Here is an 11,583-nt window from a genome sequence, read left to right on the forward strand (position 1 = left end):
GAAATCGTGAAGATAGTTGAAGAACTCAAAGCAACTATGGAGTGAACATCCAATAAGTTAAGGGAAGATATGGATGCAGCATTGGAACGATCCACCAAGATAATCCAGGAAGAAATGAGAGCAGAAATTTCAAAGCTACGAACAGAAGTGACATAATTAAAAGAATCGGTAGATGAAATAAAAAACTCAGTAGGAGCCCTTAACAGTAGAATGACTATTGCCGAAGAAAGAATCAGTGATCTTGAAGACGAGCTGCAGAAAGCTTATAGGCAACAACAAATAATAGCAAAAGACCTCAAAATGGCTCTAGAGCGAATTAGAGTCTTAGGGAATGACCTCGAGAAACAACATAAGAATCATTGGAGTACTAGAACCACAGGGAACCAATCCTAATGAAAAAAAACACAATTAAAGACATCATTGCTAAGAAATTCCCAGAGCTAGAGAATGCAGGTATCCACATCCAAGGAGTCCAAAGGGTGCCAGCTAAAAGGGACCCAAACAAAAAATCCCAAGGCATATAAAAGTCAGAATGATGGATGCTATGGACAGAGACACAATACTGCAAGCAGCAAGATCAAAGAAGGAGATCATATACAAAGGAGCAACCCTTAGATTCACAGCAGACCTATCAGAAGAAACCTTCCAAGCCCCAAGACAATGGTGGGATATAGTGAAAAAACTCAATGAAATGAATGCCTCACCAAGAATACTTTACCCGGCTAAACTTTCAATTAAACTTGAAGGAACCATACACTATTTCACGGAGAAACAACAGCTCAGGAACTTCATAGACTCAAGACCAAATTTAAAAGAAGGATTCAGATGGAGGGCTACTATAAGACAAGGAAAAAACCTACATGAACGACAAACCCTACAGAAAAATGGCACAAAATGCCATGACAATAATTTCTTTTAACGTTAACAGTCTAAATGCACCAATCAAGAGGCAAAGAGTGGCAAAATGGATTTGGAAACTAAACCCAACTTTCTGCTGCCTACAAGAAACACATCTGAATAGTCAGAACAAACACAGACTCAAAATCAAAGGATGAAAAACAATCCTGCAAGCAAACAACTCCCTCAAAAAAGTGAGGGTGGCCATACTAGTATCCGACAACATAGATTTCAGGCTGAAAAAGATCAGAAGGGACAGTGAAGGTCATTTTCTATTCATCAAGGGATATGTACAACAGGAAGAAATCACACTATTAAATGTATACGCACCTAATGAACGACCAGCTAAATACTTAAAAGAACTCCTAACAGAATTTAAGGAGGACATAACTAGCACCACGATAGTAGTAGGAGATTCAACACTGCCTAATCACCTCTGGATTGATCGACAAGAAAAACACTCAACAGGGGGGTGGTGGGCGGCCATTGGCGGGCGTGCAGGCACAGTCGCGGTTGGTGAGGTTGGTGGCGCTGGCAAATCACGCTGGGGATGTAGAGCCTGTGGGGCTGACGGTGCGGCTGACGCAGCTCTGGGTGGGGTGGCAAGCAGGGGGCGGTAGTCGGGCGGCGGGAGAAGGAGGCAGCGGCGAATCACTTATAAATGATGCCCAAGCAGGACCCGAAGCCTAAATTCCAGGAGGGTGAGCAAGTGCTGTGTTTTCATGGGCCTCTTCTTTATGAAGCAAAGTGTGTAAAGGTTGCCATAAAGGACAAACAAGTGAAATACTTTATACATTACAGTGGTTGGAATAAAAATTGGGATGAATGGGTTCCAGAAAGCAGAGTGCTCAAATATGTAGACACCAATCTGCAGAAACAGCGAGAACTTCAAAAAGCTAATCAGGAGCAGTATGCAGAGGGGAAGATGAGAGGGGCTGCCCCAGGGAAGAAGACATCTGGGCTCCAACAGAAAAACGTCGAAGTGAAAACAAAAAAGAACAAACAGAAAGCTCCTGGGAATGGAGATGGAGGCAGTACCAGTGAGACACCTCAGCCTCCTCAGAAGAAAAGAGCTCAAGTAGATCCCACAGTTGAAAATGAGGAGACTTTCATGAACGGAGTTGAAGTTAAAGTAAAAATTCCTGAAGAACTGAAACCATGGCTGGTTGATGACTGGGACTTAATTACTGGACAGAAACAGCTTTTCTATCTCCCTGCCAAAAAGAATGTGGATTCCATTCTAGAGGATTATGCAAATTATAAGAAATTTCGTGGAAACACAGATAATAAAGAGTATGCTGTCAACGAAGTTGTGGCAGGGATCAAAGAGCACTTCAATGTGATGCTGGGCACTCAGCTCCTGTACAAGTTTGAGAGACCACAGTATGCTGAGATCTTGGCAGACCACCCTGATTCCCCCATGTCCCAGGTGTATGGGGCACCGCACCTGCTGAGATTGTTTGTAAGAATTGGAGCAATGTTGGCCTATACGCCTCTGGATGAGAAGAGCCTTGCTTTATTACTGAATTACCTTCATGATTTTCTAAAGTACTTGGCAAAGAATTCCGCAACTCTGTTTAGTGCCAGCAATTATGAAGTGGCGCCTCCTGAGTACCACCGGAAAGCAGTGTGAGGGCCAGACACTCACGTTGTCTGTAACACACTTGTTCTTAGTCCTCTTGTACACTTGTTGTACTTTGAAAACGTTGACGTATAACAATATTGATGTTTGTTTTCTGTTTGAGTTTAAACTCAGAAAATAAAAAGGGTTACAGCTCCCTTTTTCTCTTTTTTTAAAAAAAAATTTCAAAGTTGCTACCAGTGTATTCAGTGATGGACGACGCAGAGATACACCCTAGTGTTTCATTGCCTGGTTGACAAAGCTGCTTGTGAATGCTGGTGGTCATATTCCTTTGACACTAAGCACTTTGATATTATGTGTTAATGCTCTGTGACAAATGCTCTGCTAGTGCCAAAGGTTCGATTCAGTGTATATACCTGAAGACTTGCGCCCACTTGTGCTCCCCCTTTTTTTTAATGGTGCTTAATGAGCCCACCCTTTGCAGGTTATCCATGGTGTTCTTTAGGCATCTTCCCCTGGCTTGGATTGTAGAACAGTGGCTTGTTTCATTGTGTTTGTGTTTGTGTCAATGCACGTTTGCCATGGTAGACGCAATGCCTTGAGTAGCTGCAGTTTTCTGGAAAAGTCAATCTTTTAGGAATTGTTTTTCAGATCTTCAATAAATTTTTCTTTAAGCTTCAAAGAAAAAAGAAGAAAGAAAAACACTCAACAAGGAAACAATGGCTCTGAAGGAAGAAATGAAAGAGACAGGGCTAATAGACCTATACAAGGCTATACACCCCAAAAACAAAGAATAAACATTCTTTTCCAGTGCACACGGAACATCTTCCAAAATATACCACGTTCTGGGTCACAAAATATACCTTAATAGAATCGGGAAGATAGAAATTGTATCAATTATCTTCTCAGACCATGGTGCACTGAAGATGGAAGTTAATCACGCACAGATGCGGAGAACCAAATCAAACACTTGGAAATTAAACAACTCACTATTGAATAATGAGTGAGTCATGAAGGAAATCAAGGAAAAAATTAAATAATACCTCGAAACAAATGAGAATGAAGACACAAGCTACCAGAACCTATGGAATACAGCTAAAGCTGTGTTAAGGGGAAAATTTATAGCTCTTCAAGCTTTCCTCAGGAAGGAAGAAAGGGCCTATATAGGTAGCTTGACTTCGCAGCTCAAGATCTTAGAAGAGTACCAGCAAAAGGAACCCAAACCAGATCAAAGGAAAGAAATAATAAATTTAGAGTAGAAATTAATGATATGAAAACCCGAAAAACAATCCTAAAGATCAATGAAACAAAGATCTGGTTCTTCGAGAAAATAAATAAGATTGATAAACCGCTAGCAAGACTCACAAAGAAAGAGAGAGAGAAAATCCTAATAAACAGAATCAGAAATGAAAAGAGGGACATGACAGCAGAAACCAAGGAGATTCAAAAGATCATCAGAGACTACTTTGAAAGTCTATATGCCACAAAACAAGAGAACCTAAAAGAAATGGACGAATTCCTTGATTCCTACAATCTCCCAAGACTGAACCAAGAAGACTTGAAGTACCTGAATAGGCCCATAAATATCAAGGAAATCAAAACTGTAATCAAAAGTCTCCCCCCAAAAAAAGCCCAGGTCCAGACGGATTCACTGGCAAATTCTTCCAAACATTTAAAGAAGACTTGTTGCCAGTTCTCCTCAAGCATTTCCAGGAAATTGAAAAGACACGAAACCTCCCGAACAGTTTCTATGAGGCACATATCCCCCTCATTCCAAAACCAAACAAAGACACCACTAACAAAGAAAACTATAGACCAATATCCTTGATGAACACCGATGCGAAGATCCTCAACAAAATACTAGCAAATAGAATCTAACAACTCATCAAAAAGATCATACACCATGACCAAGTGGCATTCATCCCGGGGATTCAAGGACGGTTTAACATTCGGAAATCAATCAACATAATCCATCATATCAACAAAAGTAAAGATAAAAACCATATGATTGTATCAATAGATGCACAGAAAGCATTTGACAAGATCCAACACCCATTCATGATAAAAACTCTCACCAAAATGGGTTTTGGAGGAACTTTCCTCAAGAGTGTCAAAGCCATCTACCACGAACCTATGGCAAGCATTATGATCAATGGGGAAAAGCTAAGGGCCTTTCCTCTAAGATCGGGGACAAGACAAGAATGCCCACTCTCACCACTTCTCTTTAATATAGTACTGGAAATATTAACAATAGCCATTAGGCAATAGAAAGATATTAAGAGAATTCATATAGGAAAGGGAGAATCAAGCTATCACTATTCAGAGACGATATTATATTATACCTAGAGAAGCTGAAAAGCTCTGGTAAGAAACTCTTAGAAACAATTGACATGTACAGTAAAGTCGCAGGCTATAAAATCAATACCCAAAAATCAATGGCCTTCCTATGTGCAAGCAATGAGACAGAGAAAAGGGGCATGAAAAAAGCAATCCCGTTCACAATCGTGCCCCAGAAAATCAAATACCTTGGAATCAGCTTAACTAAAGAAGTAAAGGACCTCTACAAAGAAAAGTATAAAACCCTACTCCATGAAATAAAAGAGGACTAGAGGAAATGGAAACATATCCCCTGCTCATGGATAGGGAGAATAAACATTGTCAAAATGGCAATACTCCCCAAAGCATTATACAGATGTAAGGCGATCCCTATAAGGATACCCATGTTATTGTTCAAAGAAATGGATCAAGCAATCCTGAAGTTTATATGAACAATAAACGCCCACGGATAGCTAAAACAATTCTTAGGAAAAAGATGATGGGAAGCATCACCCTCCCCAACCTTAAACTCTACTACAAAGCGGTAACAATTAAAACAGCATGGTACTGGAACAAAGGCAGAGCCGCAGACCAATGGAACAGAGTGGAATATCCCTACACACAGCCCCATATGTATTATCATCTAATCTTTGATAAGGGGACAAGACATGTGATGTGAGCAAGGAAAGTCTCTTCAACAAATGGTGCTGATACAACTAGACAACCATATGCAAAAGAATGGACTTAGACCTTGTCCTGACACCATGCACAAAAATCAGATCAAAATGGTTTAAAAACCTCAACGTCAGACCACAATCCATAAGGTACATCGAAGACAAGGTCGGCAAAACCCTTCACAATATTGAAGCTAAAGGTATCTTCAAAGACGACATGGAACTAAGCAATCAAGTAGAAACAGAGATAAACAAATGGGACTATATTAAACTAAAAAGCTTCTGCACCGCAAAAGACACAGCGACCAGAATTCAAAGGCAATCTACAGAATGGGAAAGGATATTCACCCAATACCCATCTGATAAAGGGTTGATATCAAGGGTATATAAAGCACTGGTTGAACTCTACAAGAAGAAAACATCCAACCCCATGAGAAAATGGGCTGAAGTAATGAACAGAAACTTTTCCAAGGAAGAGATACTAATGGCCAAAAGGCATATGAAAAAATGCTCTGCATCACTAATCATCAGGGAGATGCAAATCAAAACAACCATGAGATTCCACCTCACACCACAGAGAATGGCACACATCCAAAAGAAGGAAAGCAATCGCTGTTGGAGAGGATGTGGGGATAAGGGGACACTTCTACACTGCTGGTGGGAATGCCGACTCCTCCAGCCCCTTTGGAAAACAATATGGACTCTCTCTAAAAATTAGAAATTGAGCTTCCATTTGATCCAGCAATACCACTTTTGGGAATATATGCTGGAGAAACAAAAAAGTATAGTCCAAATGACATCTGCACTTATATGTTCATCGCGGCACTGTTTACGATAGCCAGAATCTGGAAAAAACCTGAGTGTCTGAGAACAGACGACTGGTTAAAGAAACTTTGGTACATTTATACAATGGAATACTATGCAGTGGTTAGAAAGGATGAAGTCATGTACTTTGCATATAATTGGATCAACATGGAAAGTATCATGCTAAGTGAAATGAGCCAGAAAGAGAGGGACAGACATAGAAAGATCACGCTCATCTGTGGAATATAGTACAACAGAGTAGGAGACTAATTCCCAAGAATGGTAGTATATATTACCAGGATTTTGGCTCTATAGCTTGAAAGGTGGCTTCACACGCTGGGGGAAAGTCATCCCAGACATAGAAGGGAACACCAAGTAATATGTGACTGGATATCCTCCACAGGAAGGGAGATGCGTGCTGAAAGTAGACTAGAGACTGAACAGGATGACCACTCAATACCCCTATTTCAGGCCACAAAAGGAAAGAGAGATATCAAATTGGAATGCCTTGCCACAGAGGCTGGGGGGGTGGGGGGGTGGGACTGGGGGGTGGGAGGGATACTGCGTTCATTGTTGGTGGAGAATGGACACTGGTGGAGAGATGGGCTCTTAAACATTGCATGAGGGAAAAACAAGAACAAAAATGTGTGAATCTGTAACTGTACCCTCACTGTGACTCACTAATTAAAAAATAAAGTTAAAAAAAATAAATAAAAATAAAGCATTCAGTTTAAACAATGGGCCCTTTTGTATAAATGCTTGCTAATAATTGTACTATTAGAAAATAAGTTATTCACATGCTGGTCTTAATATGTGTTGCATACAAGATAAGATAATGGCTGCTAAGTTGTTTTATTTTTTTAAATATATTTAGGGGGTTGCATTTTTGGCCTCACTTGGCAGTGCTCAGGGTTTACCTCTAGTTCTGAGCTTGGGGACTACCACATGTTAGCAGGGACCAAACTCAGGGCAGACACATGCAAGGCAATGCCAATGACTTACCTGCACTACCATTTCTCTGGTCCTTACTAAAGTTAAATTTTGTTTGGCATTGCAACAAATTGTTCATGTCTTGGTCTCTAATCTGGCTTGTTTTTCCTGCACAATGATAAAGCCATTGAAATCACGGATTAGTGTGTGCATATATTGCATGTTTCTCCAGAGCTATCTCAGCTTTAACATGTCCTCACTGAGGTTCTTTGAACCTATTCAAAGTAATTGCACAGAACTTCTGGAAGAAGTATATCAGAATGTGTGGTTATGGGGCTTTCCGTCATTCCTACAATATTGCTTTCAAGAAGGAAGTTATTGCTTTTCCTTGGAGATCATGGCATTTGAGCTATATTAGTTTGCATCAAACTAAATCCAGTGGGTTTTCTAATCTTCCTCATCATTTCTTCATTAAAATAAAATTTCATTTTTATGTAGCTTTCCTAACATGCCCTATATTAATTTTATTTGTGATATTTGCCTGTTTACCATTTCTGTTGCTCCTCTGTTTTCCTGATTAATTAGTTTCTGGTTTCATCCTTATTTTGCTTATTTGATTAATAAATTATGCTAGATTTATGTTTTTGTTAGTATTTGTATTTGTTCCTTAAATTTCATTTTTATTAATAAAAAAGCTAATGTTGGGCCATTAGGTAGTACAGCAGATGTGGCATTTCCCTGCACAAAGTCATCTGGGGTCTGATCCAACCCCCCACATTATCCCTCAGCATTACTAGGTGGAGTCCCCAAATTTAAAAAGGACATTAATGGTCCGAAATTACAATACTATTCTGGCTGCATACCTTCCTAGTGACATTATGGCAAGCTAAGTTTCTGTGAGAAAGAGTTCCCCCAAACGATTGCTCAGTCAAGGTACTAATATATTTCTCTCACAAATGAAAGCCTAGGTTACATAAAGTCATTGACTTTGTAAGATAAGATAACCACCTGGATGTTGCACCAATTATTTTTCCAAATCCTATTGCTCAAACCACAGTAATATAGCCAAATAGAGTTACACACAGGATACTGGAAAAAGTATTCACTAGTTTTTTACTTAAACCAAAAGGGAAAAAAATGCAAATTCAATATTGAACCTCTGATACATGTGTGCATCAGAAATTTTAAAAATATCTATAAAGTTTAATTCATTTCTTCAGTTCAAATACCTAGGAGAGTTTAAAAATTAAAACTCGATTCATGGGCATTTAACTATTTTATTATCAATTTATATAGTCCTGTGGAGACTAATGAATTAAATGTGTTCACTGCTCTCTTTATTTTTTATTGCTCTTTTTAAAAAACTTAAGCAGCATGATTTAAAATCCTGTCCATGCTAGATTTTTGGTTATACAATGTTGTAACACCAACCCCACAATCAGTATCAATTTCCCTATACAAACATCCCTGGGTTACCTTGCCACCCAGCCTGCTTAACAAGCATATTTTTAAGATTGATTATTTTATTTTGGGTGTCCTGATTTAGTATTGATGGCTCTGCTGTAAGAACCATATCATCATAATCACATCCCATTGATCGTCGAATTTCTCGAGCGGTCTCAGCAACCTCTCCATTCCTCCTATCCTTGAGATTTTAGAAGCCTCTCTCTACTCAGCCTTCTCAACAATGCCACATTGGAGGCTCTTTCAGGGTCAGGGGAATGAGACCCAGCTTATTATTACTGGCTTTGGCATATGAACACACCATGGGAAGCTTGCGAGGCTCTCCTATGTGGGCAGGAAACTCTCAGTGTCTTGCCATTTCTCCCAGAGGGAGAAGTAGGTTATAAGAAGTAGGTTATAAGCTTCTGGGGGCTTGCTTTTAAGTCTCTGGATGTTGGCTGTTGATGGGATTTCACACACCTGGGTTCCTCTTCCGGTACCTTCATGCGTAAGGCTTGTCCGAATCTGTTGAGAGGGGCCTTGAGCATGGCTGTGGCTAGGTTCTGGAGGTCTTCAGCCTCTGCTCAGGATGGGGAGGGAAGCTGGAGCCCATCCCCTCTGAGGGGCTCCAGGGAAGACAGCCAGGCATGTGGGCAAAGACTCTGCCAAGAGCCATATACATATACTTTACCACTACACCACCACTGCCATCACTGTGTCTGAGGCCTCGACTATTGCCCGGTGACCACATGTCTGCCTGTTCTTACTTGCCTGCTCCAGTTCATTCTTTCCTTCACCTTTTCATTGCTATATTATAGGGCCAGGGGGTTGCCTAACTTGGTAACTTGTGTTCCTTTAACATATTATTCTATATATTACATATTAGTAAGATCATTCAGTATTTGACCACCTTCTTCTAAGTAACTTAAATTGATATTCTCCAATTCCATAGAAGTTGTAACAAACTGCATGCTTCCATCATTCCTGAGACTGTGTGTATATATAGTACATACAATATAAAATATATACAATATGTATAATATGTACAATATCACTGTCACTGTCATACCGTTGCTCATCGATTTGTTTGAGCAGGCACCAGTAACGTCTCTCATTGAGGGATTTATTGTTACTGTTTTTGGCATATCCAATACGCAAGGGTAGCTTGCCAGGCTCTGCCGCGAGGGCTCAACACTCTCGGTAGCTTGCTGGGCTCTCCAAGAGGGGTGGAGGAATCGAACTCGGGTCGGCCGTGTGAAAGGCAAAAGCCCAACCCCTGTGCTATTGCTCCAGCCCATGTATAATATATAATACAAATATCACTGTCACTGTCATCCCATTGCTCATATATTTGCTCGAGCGGACACCAGTAATGTCTCCATTGTGAGACTAGTTTTTTCTGTTTTGGCATATTGAATACGCCACGGGTAGCTTGCCAGGCTCTGCTGTGCGGGCGAGATACTCTTGGTAGCTTGCCAGGCTCTCCGAGAGGGACGAAGGAATCAAACCTGGGTCAGCTGTGTGCAAGACAAACACCCTACCCACTGTGCTATTGCTCCAGCCCAATAAAAGTATATTATATATATTACATATAATATATAGTATGCATATATATCTATATATGCACAATTATATATAGTATATATATAATATAATGTGTATATCCATTATGTGTAGATACCACACCTTCATTATCCACTCATCCACTGATGGGCACCTAGGTTGATTCAATAGCCTACTTATTGTGCTGTGTTACAATCAATAATTGTGCACATATGTTCCTTTTAATGTGTGTTTTAGTGCCTTGGGGGTAGATACTGAGAAGCTGAATTGCTGAGTCAGATGGAAACTTCATTACTACTTTTTTGAGAAATCTCCATATTGTTTTCCACAAGAGTTGACCCAGAAAGTATTCTGAGCAGCAGAGTTCTTTTTTTTATAATATCCCTACCATCAAACTGCTTCAAGTATTTTTTTTAATGTGAAATTCTCATTGATGTGAGATAATATCCCATTGTTGCTGCTTGGATTCTCCTAATACCCAGTCATGATCAGTACTTTTCATATATATATATATATATATATATATATATATATTTGCTTTTTGGGTAACACCCAGCGATGCTCAGGGGTTACTCTTGGCTTTGCACTCAGGAATTACTCCTGGTGGTGCTTGGGGAACCATATGAGATGCCGGGGATCAAATCCGGGTTGGCCGCAGGCAAGGCAAAGGCCCTACCCTCTGTGCTATCGCTCTGACCCTACTTTTTATATTCTTAATGGACTTCAGTCTGTCCTCTTTAGAGAAGTTCACAACTCACTTCTTTTTACATTTGTGATTTTTTTTAATAACACAGTGATTTATCAAGTTGTTTTAGGCGTTAAGTACCCAACACCATCTAAGTCACCAGTGTGACCTTCCCTCACCATTGTCCCTAATTTCCCATACACCACTTCAGCCTGCCCCATATAGGTACAATTTTAGTTCACATTTGTTTATTACAACACAAAGGCAAATGAAATTTTCAAAATTTAGATCACTAAGAGTCAATTTGTGAATATTGTTATATCTCACAATGGTGTTAGTAAAGTCATTGTCTGAGTATTTGCTTGGCTGGTTGATGCTAACTGAGCCGTCTGTTATTTAGTCTCACTGATCTTGGTGGTCTTCTATGCAACTTTCCCATAAGATTTTCTGCAATCCTACTGGCTGAAAGTTATGAAATTTGGAAATGTTGCATGGCTGCAGATGTGACCGTGTAGTCCAGGAGCTGGAATGATTTGGTGGGTTGGCAGCTTAAGGAGGTTATGCTCTATGTGGGGAATGGGTGAGGGATGGTTCAGCCATCTTTAACATCTTCACTCCAGGGTCTGTCAAAATAAGTTCCTCCTATTTGGACAAACTATTCACCTGCCTGTGATAGGCATGGGAAATAA

The 11,583-nt window shown here is 40.0% G+C and overlaps 1 protein-coding gene across 1 annotated transcript; it reads left to right on the forward strand.

The window, feature by feature from the left end:
- The first annotated feature begins 1,466 nt into the window (after positions 1–1,466).
- Positions 1,467–2,547, forward strand: LOC101539145 (mortality factor 4-like protein 1). Its single transcript, XM_055127198.1, has one exon. It carries the CDS (start codon positions 1,559–1,561, stop codon positions 2,528–2,530), a length of 972 nt encoding a protein of 323 aa, XP_054983173.1. The 5' UTR covers positions 1,467–1,558; the 3' UTR covers positions 2,531–2,547.
- Positions 2,548–11,583: the final 9,036 nt, after the last annotated feature.

The sequence above is a fragment of the Sorex araneus genome, chromosome 2, assembly GCF_027595985.1.
Source record: "Sorex araneus isolate mSorAra2 chromosome 2, mSorAra2.pri, whole genome shotgun sequence".
Lineage (NCBI taxonomy): Eukaryota > Metazoa > Chordata > Mammalia > Eulipotyphla > Soricidae > Sorex > Sorex araneus.

What these genes read in the sequence shown, in the direction of transcription:
- LOC101539145 (XM_055127198.1), top strand. Translation starts at nt 1,559, where the DNA reads ATGATGCCCAAGCAGGACCCGAAGCCTAAATTCCAGGAGGGTGAGCAA.